Here is a 26,609-nt window from a genome sequence, read left to right on the forward strand (position 1 = left end):
AATTGTTGGTGACTACTCCTTGTATTGAAAATAAGATTCTTGTAATCTACTTCTCATCTGTAGCTATCAGTCCAAAAAAGAAAGGTACAATTCAAACCACACAAGAACCAGTCCTCAACTTTAAGAAAGATGTTTCAAATGGGGTAAACTGGATAACAGAAAAGAGAACTCTCTGATGGAATGCCAAGAGTCTGGAAAGATGGTATGCTTTTCCGTTTGATAAGATGATCATGGTGGGAAGGTCATTTAAGAGGAAGCAGAAGCGTATTTGGGAAAAAGACAGAGGTTTTGGCCTCCTAGGAAACTTGAAGTTGCTATATACAAATTTGGTCTCTCTTGGATGGTGCAGGGCCTTAAAGAAAAGGATGGTATCAGAAGCAAGGATAAGATTCTGTTCTGCCAGTGGCAATTTTATTCACAGGGACAGGGCAGTGTGGTGTCCAATAGGGGAGATGGGTTCTGGAGTCTGATTGCTTGAGTTTAAATCTACCTTTTATGACCAGCTGTGCATTCTTAGGTATGTTAAACTCTCTAAGGACCAAGGACCTTGTCGGTAAGAGGAAAAGCATTTGGGAACCTAACTTGTGGACTGGGCATAGGAGTAAATGAGATAGTATAGGTAAATAGAGTGTTTCATATAGAGTGCTTACGTTGTAAGCACCTATTTAATGTTAGATCCTTTTATTTGCATCCATTGATACATTTTCAGTAATTTTCCAAGTTGTAAGCAAGATGCAGGAATCAGGAACAGAGTAAGTGGAAGAAAGACAGCTGAATGGAGAGAAGAAAAATTGCAGATGAAACATTTCTTGGTGCTTTAGTTGCTACAGAGCATATCGCTAGAACTGTCCTACAACCTCCTTTAGATACTAATATCTCATCAGGTCAGGGGCACAAAAAAGTCCACTAGAGAGGTCATTTCAGGATTGGCTGTGTGAATAATTTTGAATGAACATCACAGTTGATACAGCTCTCTCTTTTCCAAAGGAACAAAACACAAAGCAGTGTCCTTAGCAAGAATGAGCACTCTCTAGGACAAGTTTCAGGGCCTGTTAGAAATGCTTGGGGGAAACCCACTAAACTGCAGTGTATTGCATAGATATTCTATAGTTACAGGCAGCAAATTTTCAGGGAGTTCCTTTGAGGATAAAAAATATGCTTACAATCAAAATACAGGGTCTGACACAAATAATGCCCCTTTTTATTTCCAACCTCATAAGCATGTAACTCTGTGACACAACAATATCACACTCAAGCACACCATATGACATTTTAGGTAAAATGTTCAAATTAAAACTATAAATTATTACATCCATATTATTATCCTACCAACCACATTCAAGTAGGCCTTACTTTTGCTGGACCCTGTATATTAATTCTGAATTATTAATGGACAATCTGAAAGAATAAAATAAATGCTCAGCTATTATACTATGTAAAAAACAGAATCTGGGAGTGAAGGGTGGGGAATTTTGACCTATACCTTGCACTAAATCTCCTGAAGTTTCACTGCTAAGCATTTAGTAAATTCAATTTAAACAGGAACAGTTTGGACATTCACCTCTTCTTAACTTGTTTGATTGGTTTGCCCTATTCAAATCAAGACATCCTAGAATTAAATTTCCACATGAATAAAATTCAAAAAAAAACATCCAAACTGCCATTGAATGATTAAAGCTTTTTTAGGGTAATTTTTTTTCTAATGTTGAGGTTCATGATTCACCTGGCAGCTAGAATGGTAACTGAAGTTATAAATGGAAGCTCTGTGGTATGAAAAACATTATCATATAACTGAGAATAAAATTGACTAGTAATTTATTTAAAACTTCCACTTTATCTGTTTAAAAGCAGAAACATTTTTATTACTTTTCTAAATAAGGTGGGATTAAAAGCACCTACCTCAATGTCTCAATAGAGAAAGTACTCAATAAATGTCAGATTTAAATTTTAGTGGAATACAAATGAGTTCTTAGCAGTATTTAATAAGGGTTTCAGACTTTTTATTTCTCAGTACTTGTTTGTGACAATTCATCCTATTGAAGTCAACATTTATGTAGTGTTTTTTGTTTTTTTTGTTTGTTTTTTTTGCTTCTGCCTCAAGCCCAGGTCCCAGGAAAAGCAAGCAAGCAACACACCATTGGTAAAGAAAATTTATCATGTCTGCCTAAGAATAAGTTAAACAGGTCAAGGAAAAGGGTACAAGATCACAAAAACAAGTAGTTCATAAATTCCTTCTTAAATCAAACTCTTCTGTATGTTAAATTGTGGACATGTAATAAGCACTTTGTCAATGATACATTCATAATCAACATATTATCAGATGATGACTCAACTTCATTTCCCAACCTTAGAAGCAATCAACCAAACACTGTTTGCACTTATAATGTTCTTAGTATTACAGTCTTAAAGTATTACTGGTGATTAATACAAAGAAATAAAAGGCTTGTAGGGCCCAATTAGGGAAGGAAAATGGACTATATTTCCACACATATCATGAAGATAGAAAAATTTATGAAGAACTTCACTTTGATGAAAGCTAATACACTGACAGTAGCAACGACATGAGATGTTTGGTCAAGAGACCAAAAAGTTAACACACCGGAAACTGACAAGCTGGGAATCCAACAGGAGGATAATTAATTACACTGCTAGAGAAACCATTGGATGGTTAGCATCTTGTTGCTAGGCATTGTTTCTAGGCAGCACATCTTCTGACATCTTAAAGGACCAGAATATTTTTATTTTTAAAAATACAGTTTATTTTTCAAATTGATCATGCATATTTGTGTTTGTCAACTTTTGGGTCTCTCAACTATCTGTATGCCTATGAAATTTATGGACTATGTAATTTATAAAAAATATTGACTGGATGTCAATATGTATGATAGCCCTCACTAAAATAAAAGTTTTACACTCACCATGTAGTAAATGATAGAGTTTGCATATGGTCATATAATAAAACCAATCAGAGAGGGAAAGATGCCTTCAGTGATGTGCCTATTGTAGCTGAATAATGAAATAAAAATATATTTGAGGTTGATTAAAATATTAAAGTAAATTTAAGTATGAAAATATCTTTACTCTAAAAATACTTAAATAGGACTCGGTACTAGAAAAAATATCTATGATAGCTCTTAAAAAAGACAAATGTAGGAAAATTTTGACATACCAAACTGAATTATATCACACAAGCATAAAAACTATTGGGATCTGCTACTCAAATTAGATGGTCATTAAAGTATCTTAGGTTGAACTACTAAAATAATAGCAATTAATATCAGACAGCTGAAGGAAAAGAAAACTGGATTGGAGTAAGAGCACTGTTATTTATCAACCTTGTTCTCTTCACATTAACCCTCAACACTTCATGTTATAGAACTCAAGCAACATACCTCCTCCCCCCGCCACTCTCAAGCTCTTTCTGGTCCCTGGTGCTGCCTCCTGCACATGCCCAGTGAGGAAAAAGGGGAGATGATGAGCACAAGAGCTTCCCAAGGGAACCATGTACTGAGACCAGAAGATGAGAGAAAGCATACCCATTTCTTGTTTTTTCTTTTTCTTCTTACTTGTCTCTTCATCACTTTCTACCCAAAACATTAATGCTAGGTTAATTTTCCCCCCTATATTAAAATGTTTGACATTAGACTTCCTGTTTTAAAATGAGAATTTTTCTATAATTTTCCCCTGCCAATATTTTGACTGAAATCCTACACTCTTTCTTTCCCCATCTAGGATCAGTGCAGCATGCCAAATTTCTAGTGGAGAAAAGTTGGAGATGGGTTAAAGACAGGGATGAGGCCCACTTCCTCTGCGGTGAAGGGTGGAGGGACAAGGAGGAGAGAGGGAACACAATGTCGCTTCCACACAGAGTTGTAGATCAGGTCTTGGATTGTGGCAACGAATTTTGCATCTCATTATGGTACTCCACCTTTCTTCTTAAAAATTAACCCACTTTCTTTCTACTCAAAGGGGAGAATTATGTTGCCATCTTTTCAACTCTATAACTTTTCTGTATTAGAAATAAACTAATGAAATTTAGAAAGTTTTATTTTAATCTTCTAAATGTAAGTCATTTCAGTAGCTCATTTGACCAATTACATTGCTTATACCTTTTCTTTCATAGAACTAGCACTTTTATGTTATTCAAAATATGGGTAATTTATAAATCCTAAACAGAATCACCCCCAAATCATGGCTTACTTACTTTTTGTATGATGAAATTAATACAGCATTGACTAAACTTTTTGGTATTAAATTTTTTCATATGTAGGTTCATTCATTAGGAGATATTTTAAATACCTGGCTTGGGTTGTGCCATTTCATTGCCCTGGCCATTTAAATATTCCTTTGACATAATTTGTGAATTTGGCATACAGATTAACTCAGAAGACAGAAAGATAAGCATAATCACAAACACATAAGTGATCCAATAAACAGGCAACAAAAAAAGTCTTACTGAGCTAGGCAAAGGCATTATTTCTTCCTTGTTGAAGGTATCAGCATATGTTGCATCTTATGTTGCACAAGTGTACTCATTCAATATTATGAAATGTACAGCAGGCCAGGAAGCTCTAACTAGCTAGTGAAAGTCACTCATACCTGTGTGTTCGTATTTGTGTCGCAGAAGGGAACTGCTTTTCTGGAATGTCTTGTCACATAAGTCACACGCATACATGCCACTCTCTGTCTTCTTGATCTTCTTTCGAGACAGACAGGAGTCGGAGTCTGTCATGTCATCTAGGCCTGACATGTAGTCTTGTGCTCCATCAAGCAATTCTCCCTGTGATATAAACAAATAGTTCAACACAGTCTCTTCTCTTTGTATTTACACCAAACAACCTTGCAGAGGTTGGAGAACATCATAGTACTTGCTATTAATGAATGTAGTTCTTTTTTATTACATTTTTTACTTTCCACAAACAATACATGAAATATCACATTTCAACAAAAATATAAACTTTGTCTCCCTAGAAGGTGAAACTCATTGTTTTTCAGGGATAAAAAATGGTTAATTTTGAAGGTGAGAAAAAATGAAATTTTCAAAAATCCTTAATTTTCTTTATATCAGGAAATATCCATGAGTGAAAATTCAACATCTGAATTTGTGCATTTTCCAATGTGCTTAATTTTAGAAATGATCTGTAGCTGCAGAAACCCCATTTTAATTGAATTTTATATTTAGGTACAAAATGTTATTATTATGCAATCTGTTTAAATGTATGTCTACCCAGTAAAGGCCTCAAGCTCTATTTTTATATTTAATTTTCTAATTTGAAACAGGGAATATTAATAACACTTTTTATCAATGTTCTATCTGTGTTAAAACAGCCTTCAGCATTGAGCAATAATAAATGTGGGTCAGTAAATTATTAAATTTCTTGATATTTATTTTGTCTTGATCCAAAGGAGTGCAAACTTGCATGATAGCATACATTTCCATTTGCTAGTCCGCAGTTCAGTTTTCTTAGACTACGTGTGCGCTAATTAATATTAAAGAAGATTAAATAGGCTTAAATACATTTACGGAGAGGGCAGCAGTACTGAAAATTGGAATAGTGGGGCAGCTGTTACAGAGGTGCCTTGTTACTTATGCTCTTGTTTTGCACACAGGCACTAGTTTCCATGATGTTAAGACATACCTGCTTGTATATTTGAAAAACCATAAATTATTCACTAGTTTGAAAATCACAGAAAAAGTCAGGTGGAATGTGCAGAATACTTTTTAAAACACTCTTCAAACTATTCTCAATAAAACCAAGCAATTATCAAAGTTATACATTCAAATTGTGAACATCTGTAAAGGTGTATCTGTGGGTTTAGCATCCATGTAAGTTATAGCAAATATTGTTATCAAAGTATAATCCTAAAAGTAGATGGATAGCTTTAAACAAACCTCAAAAATAAATGTTAAGCTTTTTATCTTTTTGAAGGCAAAGGCAAATGTGCTTAAATACTTTAATGTTCTGCTCTTTCTCTATTTAATTTTCTAGTTTAGGTTCAAGGTAAAACAAGCTTCTCTGCTGAAACCATAGCACTCAATTCTTTTTACTAACATTTTCCTCCTATAAGCATGTACACAATATCATGGTATTTTCATCTCCTCTTTTCACAGCAAAAGACATGCCTCATTACCTGAAATCCTTGTTTCCGTTGGTACTTTCTCCTTTGCTGCATATCAGCAAAAGTAGCTGCTCCAGTTGGGTAGGTATAGGCCATATGTGGTAGGAAGCTCATCTGATCCAGTCCCGGGTATGGTCGTAGCCCAGGGATGCTGGTCTGGACTGGTGGCATGAAAGTGGCTGGGGGAAATGCGCTTTGTGGAGGAAGAGCTGTGTATAAAGGTTTGGCACTAAATGGGTTCATGCCGAACACTGCATTAGTGCTTTTGTTGTCCAGATTATTTGAATTTGAAAACTCCTTCTTGATAAAAGTCAAGTTTAAAGGCTCATCTGAGTTTTCAGATGATGAAGAAATACTGTTATGGTCTAAATTTATGCTGCTAGCTTTTGTTTTGTTCTTTGTGGCTATAATACTTTTGGGTTCTTTCATTTGTTTTGGTAATGACAAGTCCAATGGCTCAGCCTGGAGCTCCTCGGAAGAGAAGCTGTTTGGAGTGTAAGAACTACTGTGGGAGTTTTTAGAAGATGTGGAGGAAAGATTTAGGGGAGAAGGAGTGTTACTCCTTGAGTGGTCCAATTTTTCAACTGTTTTAATATTGGTAAAATGGGAAGGTTTTGTTAGCCTGAGAGGAGGATCACAATTCGTAACACTGTTGTGGAGCTCTGCTATAGATGGTGATGTTATGGAGTCCATGGGCTTTACAGGAGACCTGGGTAATAAAGAGTCTTTCGTGGGAGGGTTACTGCTGGGAGCTAACGGCTTGGAGTTCCTTTCCAGTGATGGGGACCTGGAATTTGAATACTGGTAGACTTTTCGTTGCTCAAACCATTCCTTCACAAATTCCTGAGGAAGGCCCACAGCAATGGAAATTTTCAGCAGTTCATCAGAGTTGGGCTCCATGTTCATAGCATAATATGCTTTCAGTACAGACATGTGGTCCTTGTACGGGTTGATGGGGCTTGTCATTCCTTTCTCAGAAAGTACAGATGACAAGAGGAGGGCTTTATTATCAACAAAAACTCCGGCTTTGTTGGGGGCTATGTTTTCATGAGGTTGCAGGACTGCCTTGATCTCTTCATTCATTTTACAAAGATAACGTTCATGCTGATGCAAGGGAATGGGGCCAGGAAAACTTTCTTTACAGAACTGGCATGAGAATGGAGTGGCTATGCTGTGGTTCTCAATCATCTTATCATCGGTGACCAAATCTATTAGAGTACGCAGCTTCTCTTTCTTTATATTACTGATCTGTCTCCTCGAGTCAGTAGTCAAGCTCTGGAGGCAAGCTTTGGCTTCGTTGACTTTTTCTAACGTGTAGTCAATAATACTTTTAGTGGCACCATTATGACTTACTACTGGAAGACCTACGGGTGGAATATTAGGAGAGGTAACTCCTTGTTCCTCAGGTTGAGAACATGGATCCTTCATGTGATAACCTTTCAACTTGGAAATTTCTTCGGCCTTGCAGTCCATTTTTTGCCTGGAAACCGTATTGTCCACAATCTGTAGAACCTTTTGTACCTCACTTAAATTACTATTCATGGTGGGAAATCCAAGTAAAGGGGCATCCATCCCTACACCTAAGTGCTGCATTGGACTCTGAGCAGATGGATGAACTCCTAAAGGGCTGGTGGCTCCAAGTGCGCCATTCATAAAGGGACTAGTGCCACTAAACCCGTGTGTGGCCATAAGAACTTTATAGTCATTGAAGTCTAGTGGTTCTGTTTTAATTTTAAGTAGGCCTGTTTGTTCAGACATACTGAGTGGTTTTCCATTCTCCAATTTGTTTCTTAATTGGGTAATGGCTGAATTAGTAGGAGAAGAAGAAACGGAATTAGGGGAAGAACCCGTCTTGATATTGTTTCTCATTCGGCCATTTACAGAGATTAAACCAATACATTTCTTGCTGCTGATGTGTGAACTGTAGGAACCAGAATGGGAGAAACGTTTCTTGCAGTTTGGGCACTCGTAGGGTTTTTCACCTAGAATGACAATTAAAATTAACATTGCATTTCTTTGGTTAATGACTGCAATTGTCTACCAACACAAGAATCTGTTAAACTAAAGGAAAGGAACACAGTGAGGTACCTCTGCACTCTAGGTGCTTAGATTAGAATTATGTGGCCATAACTGTTTCTGGGCTTTATCTACCCTGAGAAGATATAATTCAAGATGTTAACAGTGGAAGGTGAGGGCTATCTGTGCCTTTTTCCGCCAAGATTCCAAATCTTGTCTTGCCATCGGCAGCCTCCTATTTAAACACAGTGTCAGATTAATGTGTGGTCAATAGCACAATAAAGATGTCACAGTATTTAAAGGGAAGTGTAGCCATGGCTTTAATCAACTCTGTGGAGATTCCATTGATTCTACCAATCCAACCAGTCCTTTGAATAGCATCCAATTTGGTAATAAAGCGCTTGGCAGAGCTAACAAAATAGTTATAAAGGAGAGGTCTCGGCCGCAGGGTTTTGTTCTGTAATAATATACAGCTCTCAAGAATCAAGAACTGCGTATCGTACAAAAGCTCGTTTCCAAAATTCTTCAATTTTTTTCTTTCATGGTTAGGTATCAAAAATGAATATCCTTCAGAATGTGACCAGGTCAAAAATATTTTGTCTGGTGAAGGGCTTTTAAAAGGACAAAAAGAAGCTTCTATATTTTGTGATAAGTCAACACATTTGCAGTTTATGGAAACTATAAGCACTCCTCCCCGCGCTTACTACAAGCTCATGCTATTGGTGGTAACAATAAGTCTCATGAAGGTAAAGCAGACACACATAGTTTATGACATAAATGGGCAGTTCCAAAAAGCTACAAACAAGATTGTGTAGATTTTAAGCAGTCTGTTAAAACTGCCCTAATGAAACAGAATGCAAATGTGAACACCAGCACCTCTGCTACTCACCACTGTGAATTCGCAGGTGTTCTTTCAGGTGGTGTTTATATTTGAAGGCCTTTCCGCACTCTGTGCACTTGAACTTGCGATTACCTGCTCCTTGGGTCAGCATTTGGTGCTAGAAAAGGAGAGAGACTGACATCAGTTTTGCGCGGGAGGAACAAAGGAAATTTGTTACAAATATTTTTAAAAGGCCTCTTTTTTGGGCAGGCCAAAAGGTTTGAGTGCATGTTTATTTATTTGCCCAGTCTTTCAGAGTTGCAATAAAAGTGATAATGTTGGCAATAAAATTGGAACAAATTTTAAAAAAAAGTGGTTTCACATGTGCATCCAACACTTGCTTCAGAATTATCTCTGTAATGTGTCTTCCAAAATGTTTCTTTGAGCCTTTTGAGATGAGAAAACCTAATTGTGAAAATGTTCGTGGTTCTCTGTTTACTAAAAATTGTAAAATCTGAAGATTCTCTGTTGGAATGTAACTGTTTTGTCAAGAAAAAAAATATTATCCTGAAAATTCTAAATTGTCCCCTAATAACTCCTCACACTAATACTTTCATCAAATTTTCCATATCAAGGTAAAGGCGTATCTTATACTGAAGCAATACCAGATTTGAAGAAGAAAGAAAACACTTCCCACAAACAAAAATAAATCCTAAACTATAAATATTTCATTACACGATAAGCATGTTTAAATATCCCCTTCACTGTGCTGGTAGCAAATGTGAACCCTCTTTTTCCTGAGGCGTTGCATATCAGATGTGATTCATTATCAAATGGGAGAGACAACATCTTGGGTTCTAGCTGCTTGAGCAGTTTTATCACAGGCCAGTAGGAAAGACTTCAACGACTTTTCCATTTTCCTTTTTAGTAGTGTGCTAGGGAGTAGGGACCAAAAAGGAAAAAAAAAAGTTTGCTGAAAAGACGAGTTAAAAGCAGTGAAGATATAATCAAACACAGCTGACCTTTTTGAACAAGGGGGGAAAAAGCACTGTGACTTCGAATTCTGAAGAAAAAAGAAATACAGTCATCCACTCTGGATGCACAAGGTAGGAGGTCAGCCTTTTTCAAGCAGCAATGACACAAAAGCCTTTTGCAAAAAGACAGCACAGAAACGGTATGACAACTGCTAGGGTGTGCTGAATCTTCCCACATTCCTAGTGAGACAGATGGTGTTACATGGGACACAGGGAGGTTTGTTCAAACAGCAGCAACCTTCAAAGATCAAGCAGAGCCCAGCCCGCGGAGCGCCATTGAGGGACCAGCGCTCATATGTTGCTGAGTTGCATAAACAAACAGCAACAGCTGCTTTGTCTCCCCCCACAGCCCTCAGAGGACTACTATAAACTTTAGTTGTGCCACTGTTAATATGATACAATCATTTTAATTTACTAATTGTAAATGCCATGAGCAAATGAGGGGACTTTTCAACACCAAAGCTACCATTCATAATGCGCCAACACAATCACACTTCTGCATGTGAAATTTAAAGCAGTTATGCTAGATAAATATCTAGGCACTTTTTTTTCCTAGAGTTCTTGTGCATATAAGCAAGGGGAGATAAACTGTTACATAAGCGTAACTATGCAAGCATAGTTTTTATAACTGAACTTTCAAAAACATTCAGGTGACAAGCTCAATTAGACATAAATGGGATGATTTACATGGACTGATCTCTTAAAATAGTAAAATGCCATAATACAGTGTCATCCTCATTGTTTGATTGTTTGCTTGTTCTCATTTTCCTCTGTCAAAGAAAAGAAAGCCCATAAGAAAAAAAAAAACTTGAGAATTTTGTAGAATATCCTGTTTAATAATTTTTAAAACAGGTATGGTGGCAAAGCTTATCCAGGGCGATTCCAACTCTGGAGGGCCAGTGGTTGGGCCCTGAGGCACACCATTGCTGTTACCCTCTGAACACCTCCCCACACTGGCCTGCAGTCAGCTCTCCCAGGAGGACAGAGAGAGCAGTTTTGCTGAAACATTTAAGAGACACTGTGAATCTATTCTATTCAATTATTTTAAGGATTTAAGAACCTGTGCTTACCTGTCAAAGAGAGAATTTTTATTTTTAACACAAGTAAGCCAAAGGAGTCAGATTAATTTTAACATTCAGTAATAAATGTGGGTATGAAGATGGGATCGTTTTAATGTACATCTAACATTTTAATAGTAATCCAGTTTACTTTTAATATATACACATATATGCTTTTTAAATTTTTCTTTAAAACACTTAATTAGATTTCATATACTAGTAACAGTTTGTAAAAATACTCTAAGTAATTGAAGGTGTTACATGACAAATGAAAGGAATACACATTTCTTTTACCATGACTTAGAACCTCTGGGAAAAAATTTTTTTCCAAGTAAAACTGGGTGAAAAATGGAATTAAAATTGCTGAGATGTTTAATAATGTATAATTAAAATGCTACAATTTCATTCACTTTTTGTGGAACATAAAAATGAAACTAAAGTCAAGTTAAAGTGCAAATAAAATTTCTAAATTAGAAATTAACACACTCATTCGATCGTGAACATAAGACTATTAAATCATATTAGAAGAGACCATCAAAAAATCATTTAGACCTCAATTAAAGCTATTACCATTAAAAGATCTGCATCTTCAAAATGCCATGAAAAATTAATAATGATTGCCAATCAAAGCAATATCGTTTCTCTAAGGGGTTATTATAGAAAGAAATCACTTAAAACCAACCCCCCACCTGATCTGTCCCTGGCTTGTGCGTCACCATATGCCGCTCGAGCTGGGTGCGGTAGGCAAACGTGTAGCTACACAGAGGGCAGGAGAAGTTCTCTTCATTCTTCTCGTGGCGGTACTTGATGTGCTCCTTCAGTGATGTCAAGCGCTTGTAGCCTCGGTCGCAGTAGGGGCAGGTCAGCAGTTGGGCAAAAGCATCTGGAGTTCCAGGTGGCAGGTCTGTAGCCGAGAGACGAGAGGGAGAGAAGCAGGCCAAAAGGTCAGTAAATCAATGGCAGCTAATGGGCTGACTGCCCGGGATGGTATGACAGGAATCACTGCAATCTGCTCCACGAGAGTGCCATCATTGCACTCGGCCTCCGCGCACACCAGTCCCCTCGCACACCCAGGGCAGACTTGTCGGAATCAGCTCACGCTGCGCCAGAAAATTAATTAATTACTTGAGCTTTTTGGGGGAAATTTAAACAGCTGATAAATGAGGAGCTTCTTTTTAGGTGACTGACAGTTCGCAGTACGCCTGTAGCCACATATGACTCAGGAATTCAGGGAGCTTGTCAGGTGTCCGTAAAGAACAGAAGGTTAGGGTCAGTATCTCTAAACTTTTTTTTTCTTTCAAAAGTGAAATATTTCAGAAAGATAGGAATTAATGTAGATATTTTTATCTCATAGAAATAGGCTCTAATTGTTCTTGTTCTTTATTGGATGTACAAATGACACAAATTTGCTGACAAAAAAAATTTCACAATACCCTAAAATTACAGTTCTAATCTTTGCTCATGAAATTCCATGCCTCTGCAGCTGTTCTTCAAATTTTAAGGTAAACACCCAGGCATGTAGTGCATTTGTAATTGTAACAGCTGCAGAGGTCAGTGTAGTGGCTAAAAATGAATTACAGCCTCACCATTTTCTTCTTGCCCATTGGCCTCTGGCGTGCCAAGGCGAGACAGTTCCTCGGGGGCTTCTGGGTAAATAATGGCTGTGTCACTGCGCTGAAGGTACTCCTCGATGCTGACTGCATGGACGTCGCGCTCCTCCAGTTTTCTTTTGGCAAAGTATTCCTCAAAGTCTGATGTGCAATTTGCATTCTTAACTGAAATCATAAAAGGAGAAGAATTGTGTTTTCAGGATCTTCTTCTGAGGCACCCAAGTCTGCTGACATCATTGCTACTAAGAAATATTAAAGCTGACAAAAAGAGTACAAATACCTAGTTTAGTTGTAAGAAATGTTGCAGATGACTGGCTATTGGTTAATTGTTTATTCTTATAATATATCCAAAAAGGGGGACTTGACTTTAAGTTAAATAGGTATATTTTATTTTCTTCCAGGAATACTAGTCCACATGACTCACATATCATTTTCAGGGATTTTGTTTTAAAAAACAGAACTACATTCTAAGATTCCTAAGTATTAAGCTCAAAGCTACTTTAATAGTCTATAAAAAACATTCTTGCCTTTTAATAAAGGTATATTTAAATGTTTTTTCCACTAAACTTAACGTCCCTAACCACAAATACATCCTGTTGCTAAATAGAAGCTCTGAACCATCCACTTTGAATGTCACAGAGGACCAGGACCGCACGCTCTGAGACAGATGTGAAAAGGCAGATATTCCTAGAGAGATAATCGTGTGACTTTTTTTAAAAATCATGGAATGTGGCAGTTTATCTTTTCCTAAAATTTCAGTATGTTGTTTGGTATTTTAAAGCCACTGATAACAACATTAAGCCCATGACTGATAGGAATAAAATACAAAGTTGTAAAATAAGTTAAGAAAGTGGCTATGTGGCTGTATGCATTTGGTATTATTTTTTTAATTTTGTAATTATGACTCTATTCCCATTAAATGAATAATAGTTGTAAATCAACTTTAGCAATTTGTTACAAGACTGTGTTTATTTGAACTTACTAGATATATTTCTAAAATAAGCTGTGGCTTAAATATCCTAAATAAAAAATTTTATTGACAAAACAGAGTTGGGAGAGTGGCTGTTACATTATTCTCTACTATAAGTAGGTGAAGAAATTGTACAATGCTTTGTACAATTAATGGTGGAATTTTACTTTCATAGTTTCTGAGAGCAGTTCACTCTGATAACACTGTATTCTTCATCTCACCTTCTCTGCCACAAAAGAGATCACAGTACTCGCTACACTAATTCTCCTTGGTAATTTGTGGCAGGGTGATCTTCAAGCAAGCTGGTCCATTTTTATGTTATTTTTATTTTTGGCTTTCACTATTGTCAACTTGTGGATTTAGATGAGAATAGAAAGTGGAACCTTCCATGAATTCAACAAGTATTTACTGAATGCCTGGTATGTGACAGTCATCGCGTCTTGTTTTGATAGGCAAAAAACAGACCCGGTCTCATCCTTCAGGAAGCCATAGGAGTGGGCAAAACAAGTGGCATTCTCTCAAAGATGACTATAATATTACAAACCCAAGTACGTATTAGGACAGGAAGTTGTATGGTGATATGAGAGAAGTAGCAAGCTCAAAGCTACTTTAATAGTCTATAAAAAACATTCTTGTCTTTTAATAAAGGTATATTTCAATGTTTTTTCATTTAAATGCAATGAAATGGAGGGGGGCAGCCTGTTGAGGACATGGTAGAGTCTGGAAGATCAGGGAGGCATTCAGTGAAAATGCCTGAAGGTGAACTTCAGAAGCTGGGGAAGAGCAGTGGTGCCTGGAAGGAGCACAGGCACTTCGGGAGCTAAAAGGACACCGCTGGCATGCTGAGAGGGGAAGTGGGGCAGTGGGATAGCCTGGTGAAGAGGCAGGAAGGAACCACACCATGCAGCACGGGACAGCCCTGTTAAGGGTTTGGGTTTTATTTTAAGAGGGAACAGGAAGCCAGTGAAGGGTGTTAAGCAAGAAAGATGGTTGGATGAAATTATGGATTATCTGCATTTTTAAATGAAAAGTTTGGCTATATGTGATAAGGACTGCAGGAAAAGAAAAGTCTATTTTGGGAAACAAGTTAGGAGTCTCTTGCCATGGCCATGAAAAAAGATAAAGGTTAAGGAATTAGTGATAGAGACTACACAAGAAGTTGCTAGAATCGAGAGATACTTCAAAGTAAAATCTCTAGTCTTGGGGAAGAGTTAGGGATGCCAAAGATGGTAAGAAGGCTAAGACCCTCCCTTAAGTTCAGGTTTTTCAAATTTGATATATGGTAGGTGACTTTCATCAGAACAGTGACCACTGGAATGCTAAAAAGACTCGAAGTTAATGCATAAGCTAGTGTATAATGTATTGAAGCAATATATAAGCTAATACATTGGATCGAGTGGAAGAGAAATGGGGAGCATTACATTCTGTAGACTATGAAACTAAGTGTTAAATCCTGAATATGGTGATCTCAATCCTTTCTCTTTTGCCACTCCAACTTCTGTTTTTGTTTTTTTCAACTTCTGTTAATTGTAACAAGAGCAACAGTGTGATTCCAACACCTGTATTTCCTTCAAATATGGTTTTGAAATGTTCAATAGTGGGTTGAGATTTTATAAATTGAAATTTTGCTTAAGTCTTTTCTTAGAATCTTAAATCTTAAATATTTTCTTGGAAGGTTAAGTCAGGTCGCATTCCCACTAGTATGCTCATGATGCGATGGCTGTTTTCCAAACCACACTTATTGGAGATTATTGTTGATGATGCCATTTATCTCGTACCATTAAGTCATGAAAAAGCATGAAGCAACTACCTACTTGCACAAACTATTTGTAGATTGTTTTGGATAATCAAGATAACTTCAGATCTATCAAAAATCACATTTTGTTTTTAAGGGCAAGAAAAAGAGGACACAAAATGGTAGATCCAAGATGAACCTCTTTTGAACAACTTAACTGATTTGACCAATGGCTGACTTCTTTTTCAGTACCGTGGCAGTAGAAAGTAATGTAGAGCTCCTTCTGAACTCAGACCTACTCAAATGTTAAATGTTCAAGACACAATTTATTCACATTTTTCAAGAACATTGTCCCACTTGAGGATCCTTGGTCCTAGTAAGCACATGATGGATGTACATTTAACATCCTAATTTTATCTTGATATTTCAGCAACTATTTGAATTATCTGGCTATCTTTGCATGAATTTTGATTTGCATGTGAATGTTTCCATCAGAAATGTAATCAAATGCAAATTCAATTTGATTTGCATTAATAGCCTTTTTGGCTTAAAAGGGGAAAGAATTCTGATTTTTCTGGATAGGCAAACTAAACTGCATGTAGATATACCACTGGTATTTTGAGAGGCAATTTACTTCCTAGAGCAAATTTGGACATGCTAGACTTCTATGTCAAGTGTGATGGGGACAGAAGACATCAAATTATGTGCTCTTTTAATTTAGGATCATCTTTGATTATCTTTGTATCCTGAGCATTGAGTATGTTGTCAGGAGGTTCTCAAAAATCATTTATGAAATATATGAGGAATAAATTATTTCCCTAGCAGTAATATTGGTGTAGAAGTCTTCTAGTAAAAGGAAACATAAGATAAGATACTTACAGTTGAGCTAGAAACTTGGTTCTACTACTCAAGCAACTGTAGAACAGTTATGTGATAAACTGTAGTGTGGATCATAAATAGGAGGTCTATCTGGAAAAATTCCAGCCGTTGTTTATATAACGAGAAGGGTTTGCACAACATGGATGTAACCTGGCAGCCAAAGAGAGTGGACTGGAATGCACGGGTGTGTGTGAACAATGACGACTTCACTGTACTAGTCAGTGGGGGCAACAGGCACCATTGAGTGAGCATGTGTACTCTGTGGCTGTCACATTCAAAATGACAGAGTGAGTACAGCAACGAATCTATGTCAAAGTTTGCATTAAGTTTGAGCACTCTTCCATGGAAATGGTTCAGATGATTCAGAAGGCCACAGCTATGGGCAACTGGTGATTGACAGCTTCATCACAACAATGTGCCTACTCACGCAGCATGTCTTGGGCAGTTTTGGGGCAAAGTATCAAATCGCCCAGGTGACTCAGCCCCTCTACAGCCCAAATTTGATGCCCTGCGAATCCTGGCTTTTCCCAAAATTAAAATCACCTTTGAAAGGAAAGAGATTGCAGACCATCAGTGAGATTCAGGAAAATATGATGGGGCAGATGATGGCACTGGAAGAACTGTATGAGGTCCTGAGCTTCCTACTTTGAAGTGGACTGAGGCATCATTGTCCCATGTACAATGTTTCTTGTATCTTGTACCTTTTTCAGTAAATGTCTCCATTTTTCATATTACCTGGCTGGATACTTTCTGGACAGACTTCGTACTTGGAAAAGTTTGATAGGGCTCAGGTGAATATTCAAAAAACAATTTCATGAAGAAGATAACACTCAATCATTTACATCTATTTGCTCCATCAGGACTTTTTATCATGTGGTACAGATATGCTATTAGTTATGTATCTTAATATCTAGAGTCATTTAAGTGGGCTAGAACCTAGCTTTCCATTTACCAGGTATTGTATAACCATCATGGATATAATGTGGGTATTGCCTGGTGTTACTGTGGATACCAGTAACATGCGGTTTTCCTGCTCCATACTACAACATTCTCCTTTTCCTAGGAATAGCTGCCATTTTCCCTATTGCCAAGCATTATGAGACCCCAGGCAGCTGTCACATCATTGCATGATCCTGTTCCTCTAATCACAGTGAGTGAAGTTGCACTGGAAGTGAACGAATCTTAGGCTTCCATTATCCAGGCCAAACTATTGACTGGTCCAGGGGTAGTCAACAAATCCAATTGAGTTCAGTAAATCCTTTTCCTATGATTTTAGGACTTTGTTTTGAAGATAGCTTCAAGGAAGTTTTCCTCCCCAAGTGACTACAGCTATAACATGTAGAACAAAGGAATTGATATAGCCCATGTACAGTAAGATTTATGAAGAGAGAGAATGAAGCAGATATACAGAGAAAAGCAGACATGGATAGAAGGTCCAGACAATACATTCTTATCTGTATTTGCTTCTGAGGCCAAGCTGCACCTCTGTCCTTCCAGGGACTCTGCTGTCAACCCTCCTTAGGTTCTGTGACCTGGACAATTCCCTTTTCTAAGTGCAGGCCGTGTGTATTTCAGTCTCTTAGACCCCAAGTCACCCTAATTTTTATGGCAGAGGAACAAATGATGGGATTAAATTTTAGTTATTCGTGAAATTGTTGAGAAAAATTAAGTTTTGATTCTATTTGGAAGTTTCCCTTTTTTTGCAGGGATTTTATAATACTGTATGGCGGACACAGGAATGAGGTAGAAAATTGGCTAGAAAGTTACAGAATTCCCCACTGCATTTTTCTAGTCTAAAATCAACCTCATTTTACTTTTTTTTTTTTTCAGTAATCCTCTTCGCTCCTTGGTCTCCTAGGAAGAACTGCCAAAATACACTAACAAAGGATATTTGCATGGTATTTATGATCAAACCATAATAAAAATTCACAAGAAACCTCAAGTAATTTCTTCCCATACCTTCTCCAGAGATTTTGCATTTAGTCCTAAAATTTACCCTGATGTCTTGCAAATATCTCAACCTTCCCTAAGGTCAACTAAACTTTTCTCTATCTAAAAAGAGGAATTTCATTAATTAAACAAATTTCCTCATAGTCACGTGTATTTTATTATTGTTAGGGTAAATTTCTAGGTCCCTATAAGTTAAAAAGGCTCCAAATTTCTCATAAATATGATAGTCACTCTTACTAATGTTGCTTATTAATACTTTCATAAATACCTTTATGTGTAGCTTAGAGATTGATATTTTAGACAAAGAATGGTAAGTTATCACTACAGACTGACTTTAAAAATTATTGCTTAAAAAACAAGCAATGTTAACAGAACTTTATATATAAGAGATATACTGGTACTCAAATCTGTCTCCATCTCCCGTAACTGAGGACACTTTCTCAAAGATTCTTTTTTTAAAGGTTTTATTCTTTTATCTTTAGAGGGGAAGGGAGGGAGAAAAGGAGAGGAATATCAATGTATGGTTGCCTCTCATGAGTCCCCTGCTGGGAACTGGCCTGCAACCCAGGCATGTGCCCTGACTGGGGATTGAACCGTGATCGTGGGGTTTGCAGGCCTGCGCTCAATCTACTGAGCTACACCAGCCAGGGCTTCTCAAGGATTCTTAAAGGTGAGTTTAAGTAAATCGTATTTATAAGTAATTAAATTGCAATGAAACTTTGACACTTGATCTTTCTCTTTTTGTTTCCCTCTTTTTACTTTTATCACCTCACCACCATTTACCTTCTTTATATGTAACAAGCATGTGTTCATGTAGGAAGATGAGGTACTCTATTATCACTTGTCTAATACCCAGCATGTTTTTAATTTTCATTAAAAATGAAGAAACATATTTGAATATTATGCTAAACCATTTTAATAAACACCAACATGAATAAATAATTGTTTGGGAAAGGAAAATATCTTGGAGGATGTAGAAGGGTTAAGGCAAGTGTATGTAAAAATGTAAGTGGAATCGTTCATCCGTCCCTTCGCTTAATAACTGTTTATTGAGGGCCTACTAGCACCAGAGAGTGTGGCTGGGGGAGGACACAATCCTATTGACTAATAATGTTTTCATCATTCTATGACTCTCGTATTTAGAGACACACACATGAAATGCTTATGGCTCTGAAATACACAAGTATAAATGTGCACATTTATACATGCATAAATATGTAGCAGGGCATTATATGTATGTTTTGTAGATACATATGAGTGCTTCCTCAGTATAACACAGAAATTATGCACTTATCATATAATCTGTCTTTTACTCACATCATACATCCAGGCAAAAGGACAATCAGAAATCTAGGTGACTGGATTCACCACCTTTTTGAAAAAATAGTCCCTTTGTTAACACTTCAGAGGATTAAAAACCAGAAAATTATTTTTTAATTTAGTCATCTCTATTGCATTTTTTAGATTAAAGAAGTCCATCCTTAGCATTTGTTGAGGTATATAAATTCTCACGGCTACTTTATTTAAAGTTGACTAATTAATGGAATATAAGCATTTCTTCATTAAAAATGCATGTGTGCCTTTCTGCAGAAGGCTTCCAAAATACATATTGGCACCAGAAATCTAAAAAACAACCGTGAGGAAAAAGGATGATAGTTTTCTCATTACACAGCTCCATGGGCAAACCACCAGAGCCTCCGACTGCTACAGAGGTGTGTGTGTGTAAAGCCAGGAAGGCTCACCAAGAGTGACAAAGTTCTTCTTCTCTTCTTGGGAATTCGTACAGTGTCTGGGCTAGTCTCTCCACTCCTGCTCTGACATGCTTTTCTCTGGGGAACACAAGTTCGGATGCCAACAAGAGTCCCCCAAGTGTAAGAGCTTTAGGAGAGAGACTTGCAGAAGGCACAGGGAGATGGGAATCCATACTACTCTGCAGGGTCAGATCTCTCCCCAAACAGCAGGAAGTGGCCCAGTTAGGGACAGAGACTAATTTTAAAGTGAGGTTTATATTAGGGGATTGTGCGTAGACAGTTTTGATTGTTACGTTTCAAACCCTTAGGCAGGTTTTGATTGTTACGTATCCACACAAAATCCATGCCTTAAAAAAATTCTGAAATTATATAATAGGTATCATCTTTCACATTACTGTGGAATCTAAAAATTTGAATTAGTATTTTACAAAAAAGATTGTTAGACTATTTTACATTTTGGAGGGTTTATATAGAAAGGTGTTTTTGCCCAGCAATTCAGTGAGGTTTTCATACACACAACATGTAAGGACGCTCTAGAGCTGTGGTTTTCAAAATGTGGCCTCCAGGCTCAAAGCATCAGTGTCTATTACCTTGGAACCTGTTTGAAATGCGATTTCTTGGGATCCAACCCAGACCTATGAAATCAGTAATCTGTGTTTTAACAAGTCCTTCGGGGGATTCTGACACTCACCCAGTTTAAGAATCACTACTCTGGGAATTCAATTTCTGCCTCACCTGGCTAAATGAGGCATTCAGTATGGTTTGGGGAAACAGCACAGAATTACTCCCATGACAGGTAGGCTTCCTGACTATCTTAACCTGAGTTCACGGCCCCAGTCTGCATGTACTGAGTACCATCCACACGCCTCAGTTTTTGAGCCTATCATTTCACGTCGTAGTCTGTTGTTTACAGGTCCGTGAACTGACGGAGAGGCATGGAGCCTGTCTTATTCAGCTTTGTATTACCAGGTCCTTGTACAGTGCCCAGCACACAATAATTAAATAATTAGACCAGGCCCTGGGTCACTGGGATCCTCATGCTGGCTCAGCTATTTGCATTTTTTAATCTCAGTACCCTCATCTATAAAGTAAGCCAGTATATAATACTTTCTGGGGTATCCTTGAAGTTTTAGAATTCCATAATTTCAGTTCATTAATCACCCTAACCCATATGCTTTTTTATTCATCATATTCTTTTCAATTAAAAACTCAGGTCAACGCAGCTTTCCGATAGAGGAACCACATAAACATAAAGAAAAAATATTTTGAATCTGCCTGGAAACTACAGAAATGTCACAAATAGTGCTTATTAAATCTTTGTTGATTGAATGAAGACACTCAAAAAGACTGGGATATCAGTTATTTCTTGTGGGAACACTTGCTGTGAAGATAGCTGCTCCTAATCGCAAGCAAAGCTAATAAAACCACAGCATTCATTAGCCAGGAGGTGACAGGCTCTCCTTGGTGGACACTGATTATAGTTTGAAAATGATCCTCCTGTCTAACCTGCCAAGTGTTGCTTCTGTTTTTCTCTCCTCGGAACCTATCTTTTCTCTATTTTATTTCTGAAAATTCATCGTATAAAGTTAAGTGAAACATTAAAATGATAATTTGCATCACATATCTGTTTGGATGGTAAACCCGTCATACAAAAATGTGGTAGATATTTTATAAAGGAAGAAAATGACATGCTTTATAATAATATAGCTCCTTGTTAAGTATTTAGGTACTACTTGAATTATCTAATAAACTGATCTTGCACAATTCATTAACACTATACATGCACTCAGCCCTTGCTGAGAAATACCTCATGATCAAAACTGTATAGCCTCTATTACCCATATAAAAAAGCTACCTAATTTAAAAGTGTTAATCTAATCTTAATGTAAGAGTAGTAAGAGAAATTGGAAGTTTTACCAAGGAGATAATAAAGGTAGAGAAACTTTCTTACTCTTTTCTCCACTTTCTCTATGTTAATGATATGACTCACAGAATTTGCGCTTATGGAGGCTTATCTGCTTGCCCACTGCTAACCTGATCACGAATACTACCAATTTAGAAGAGCTGTACCTTGCTCCATGGTGTTTCTTGTTCAAGCAAGATTTTCAGTCTAGGTCTTCTACATGTTTACCTGGGATTCAGTAATTCTGAAGACCCCAGGAAGGACTTGTAAACCTGGACAGAACCGGCGTTTCTATGTGGGACTTTGGGACTCGAATCCCTCATCACACACCTTCCCATCCTGGTTATACTCTGCTGTTTTCCTAATGCATTTTGTGAGGTATATGCAGGACTGACCACCTAATTTGTGGGGCCCAGTGCAAAATGTCAACAGCAAAGTATTAAACCATGGGTGGGGACTTCAAGCACAGGGCCCTGTGCGACTGTGCAGGTGCTGGATACAACATTGTGAGGCAGGACCCCGAGACTCCCACAACTTCCCCTCCCACGACAACTATCGCAACCCTTGCTTTTCATCTTCTTTATTCGTGCCTCCCGGTAAGATGTCATTACAGGGAAGGGTCAGGTGGGATCCGAAATTGCTAGTCTAATTTCCTCATTTAACAGAAGATATAACTAAGGTACAGTGAGGTTCATGATTTATGCAAAGTTATACAAATAATTTCTGAAAGAGCTGGGTGGAGAATTCATGTCTCCTGGTTCTTAACCCATTAGAGTAAATAAAAAATGTCTCAAGTTCAACTCAGGACTAGAGACTTTATTCTCTGTTCGTTGTACTTTCCAATTTCATATATTACTTGTTATTCCCCCACGTGCTTCACGCCATCCTCCTTTGTGCATTCTTCTTCTGCAGGTTCAATGCAACCATGCAGTCCCTTGGTAACCTCCCGTCCCCCACGACCTTTCCAGCAGAGCCGCTCCTGCTTCCACCCATCTTAACGTGCAGACCAAAGAGGATGAGTCAACACAGTCCTTTTTCACCTTACTGTCTCAAACCAGTGTTCCTATTTTATTAATTTGTTCCTTATGTATTTGGTTATTCCTTTATTAATTAATTCAACAAAAAACTGTTCATCAACCATCAAGGCTATATAAACACTGTGCCTACTGAAAGGAAATATGGAGAAGAGTAAACTTAACCTCCACTCCCCAAAAGCCTCCAATTTGTAGTCATATTTTTTGAACTTTAGGTCATTCACTTTTCTCCAGTATGTTATAACACTGCCTATGTAGCTCAAGTAAAATGAAACACTTCCTATTATTGACCCAAGACTGTGATTATTATCATTCTGGAGAATGTCATTACTCAAAAGATAGTCCATGGGTATTCTGGCTTCACAGTGTTCAACATTCTCTACCCCAACAACGTGGGTGGCCACACCTTGCCACTGGGCTAACCTGGAGACAATTTCATCTCTTGAACCAGAACTTGGAACTTCCATTCTCTGATTTCAACTTTCTGCCCTTCCCCATCATTGAGTTCCTCATTCCCCTGAAACAGGTACTTCACTGTGATAATTAGGCCCTGACAAGTACCCCAGCCCATTTCACCCATTCTGATTTTATACTTGCCTCAGGTCACCTTGAAGCCTGAAATCATTTCCATCCCTGTCTTTCATTCTTGTTGCATTCTTATCTTGCTGAATTAAAATCTAGTCCAATTTCCCTGCTTCTAGAGTATCCGAAACTTCTAAAGAAACTTTCATAACTGTATCGACTTATTTCAGTTTGCGCTATCAAAACAGGATATTCTTTTATGATGATAGCTAAATTTCCATACATTGGCCACAGAAACTACTCTACACTCACTCCTCAGGATTCCAACCCTTCTTTCATTCCCTGTCAACTGATGAGCTGATTTTCTATTTACGTCAAAGAATGCAACCCTTGTAATGTGAATACTCTAAACCACCTTAGATTCTAACAAAATCTACCATCATTCATCCTTCTTTTTTTGGTCTTAGTGCTACAAACATGTATCTCTACCCATAGCCAAGGCTACCACCTAAAAGCGATCTCCTTACAACTCTTCTGATAACCTGTTCAAGCTTTCACTCCGTCTTACATTTTCAGCCTTTCTCTCATTCTCTCTTTTGCACAAAGGCATGTTCAGCAAGACTTCGTCTTGAAGAGAGCCTTCCCTAAAATTTGCTATCTTCTGTTTTCATGTCTCCAATATTTGATCCTATGCTCTATCAGAAGCCCTCTGCAATATGGAACACTTTGCACTTGAACCTACACAGCTTGCTGTGTTTCAAATAAAACATCTTAATCCATGTATTATTATAATAATTGCTACTAATAATGGCTAGCGATGACTGAACATTTATTACATGTAAAATTGTGTTAAACATTTTATACACGTTTCTTAATTCATCTACCATTGTTTCATTCACCTAATTGAATGGAAGTCCTTAATGACAGTGATTATTCATTGCATCCTTCCTGGTGCCTAACAAAATGCCTTGCACTTAGTAGGGTGTCTGTCCCTAAGTGACTATTGATCCAAATTGCTAATGAGGTTATAATTATTAATTTGTAAATTTTGCCTTCCTGTCATTATTAGTTTTGCTTTTCCTTTTGACACCATAAGATTTTTTTATTCCTTAAGGACTAGAATTGGATTTCCATTTCATTAAAGTTTCTTTCTCAAGTCTCAGTTCACATTCTTCATGAAACAAATACTCTGACTGAAAGGAAGGGAAGTATCTTAGTGGTTACCAACAAGTGGCAAATGTTTTATTATTTATTTACTTGATTGTTATCCACAACAGGAAGGAGAAAAGATGTAATTCCTGATGCTAGTCAGTGACCAAGTCAAGAAAAAATCTTTGACAGCTTTCATCATCGCTATCCACAAAACACTGAAATGACTACAAATCCTCTCCTACATTTAACAAGGGACATTAGTGAAAAAAGTTAGATAGAAAAGTAAGCTATTCCTTTGTAATCTTCATTATTTTAACCTCAAGTTCATTGTCAGAGCAGTGAAAAGAAACTTGTTCTACAACTTGTCTGTGCAGTTTCCAAGATGTCAAAGGAAGTTAATTGACAAAGGCTCTCAAATTGACTGGTTAGTCCTTCCATTACAAATCTGTGAAACATTGCATTTTTGTTTTCTTGAGAAGGAATTAATGAGGAACTGTTGTGAAGGGTGAAAACAGTTCAGAATGTGTTTATTTCTTAATGAATAAAAATGGTTTAAAGCTTACTTGTACATGCAAATAAACTGGCAAAAACAAATCTAAAAGGTGAGCATCTTGTATATGTTAGGCTTTGTACTAGGTACTCAAAAAAATGCTATACCACTTAATCCCTACAGTGAGAACTTGTACACATGGATTCACTATTTTCACTTTAGTGTTGTAGAAATGAAGGCTTATTATATACTCAAGTTCATGTAACTAGCCATTGTTAGAGACAAAATTCAAATGTAGTTTATCTGACTCTAGAATCTGGAGCACCCCAAACACCATTTGCTTTTCATGTGTAAAAGAAGCTGTGTATTACTCTTAAAATTTTGAAAGCACGTTAATAATTCTAGTTAGAGTCAATGTATACAGTTACTTCTTGGACAATAATTTGCTGGCTTTATGTAAGATTAAGAGCTAAGACCTAAATTGGCCTTACCCAGTTTCTAGATACAAGGTGCTTTTTTTTCCCCCTAGTAAAGGAAACAAAGGTGCAGGTGGTTATTAATAACCCTTTATAACTAGAGAAGTAGACTGTCTGAGTAAATATAACTTTCACATTTTCAAAGAGGAAACAACAGGGGCCTATTTGGGTCTCGATATGCATGTGGAACCGCATTAATGCTAATGATCACGGTGTACCTAAGACTTGTTACTACTAGCTCTTAGACAAACTCATGTTTAAAATGCTCCTAAGATTTTCCATTTCTCTAATCTTCTTGGAAAACAGTTTTTTCACGCACTCTTAAAAATTCTACATAATAATTTCATCCTGAATTTGAATGTGATTAACATCTGGAAGATGTAAGGTTTTTTGTAAAAAATGCATTCTTTATCTTATGGGTTAAAACACACCTTTCTTTCATTTTTAAAATTTAAAATTAGTGCAGAAACACTAAATGCTATGTGGAAAGTTATTAATATCAATCAGAGGTTGCAAGGCTCTATGTGGTTACACACCAATTTTGCTGTGCTGCTTAATCTAACTTCGTTGTAAAAAAGTAGTGATACCGCAGAATGTTGTTCTTTGCCTTTAACAAGTTGATATTAGGAAGTTAACTCTGAAGATGCTGGATTTAACTCCCTCCACAGGGAATGGTTTCCCCTCTTTGGGCTGCCTTCTCAGAGTCCATTCCTTCTTCACCAGTTACTTGTTTGTTGATTCGTTCCTTCATTCATTTTAGCAGTCATAATGCGTATCATGTGTATTTACTGCTATACTAAGCACTTTGAGGGAAACAAGGAAAAGTCTCTTCCTTAAAGCAAATATTTTGGGGGCACTTACTAAGGACAATATATACATTATGTATTTAATTACCTCAACAGTCCTATGGGGTAGATATTATGATAATGTACCTCCACGTTACAGCTGAAGAAATTGTTTGTCCTCAGGAAATGAACTAGGTGAAATAGGTGTAAACAATATAAAGAGGAACAATTCAACATGCTAAAATTAGTCTTGTGCACCTGACGGCTGTGGGATTTCAGAGAAGGAAGAGATCAATGTGGTCTG

General features: G+C 37.2%; 1 protein-coding gene across 6 annotated transcripts in view; it reads right to left on the bottom strand.

The window, feature by feature from the left end:
- Positions 1-26,609, bottom strand: part of ZEB2 (zinc finger E-box binding homeobox 2) — a 135,949-nt gene that overhangs the window by 5,915 nt on the left and 103,425 nt on the right. For all 6 annotated transcript variants that reach the window (XM_037027773.1, XM_037027777.1, XM_037027774.1 and 3 more), the window contains 5 exons: positions 12,635-12,823; positions 11,738-11,952; positions 9,026-9,134; positions 6,133-8,102; positions 4,600-4,780 (listed from right to left, as the gene is read on the bottom strand). In XM_037027773.1, coding sequence (XP_036883668.1) covers positions 4,600-4,780; positions 6,133-8,102; positions 9,026-9,134; positions 11,738-11,952; positions 12,635-12,823 — 2,664 coding nt within the window. The remainder of the gene's footprint in view (positions 1-4,599; positions 4,781-6,132; positions 8,103-9,025; positions 9,135-11,737; positions 11,953-12,634; positions 12,824-26,609) is intronic.

The sequence above is a fragment of the Sturnira hondurensis genome, unplaced genomic scaffold, assembly GCF_014824575.4.
Source record: "Sturnira hondurensis isolate 20B ecotype Veracruz unplaced genomic scaffold, ASM1482457v3 Scaffold0019428, whole genome shotgun sequence".
NCBI lineage: Eukaryota > Metazoa > Chordata > Mammalia > Chiroptera > Phyllostomidae > Sturnira > Sturnira hondurensis.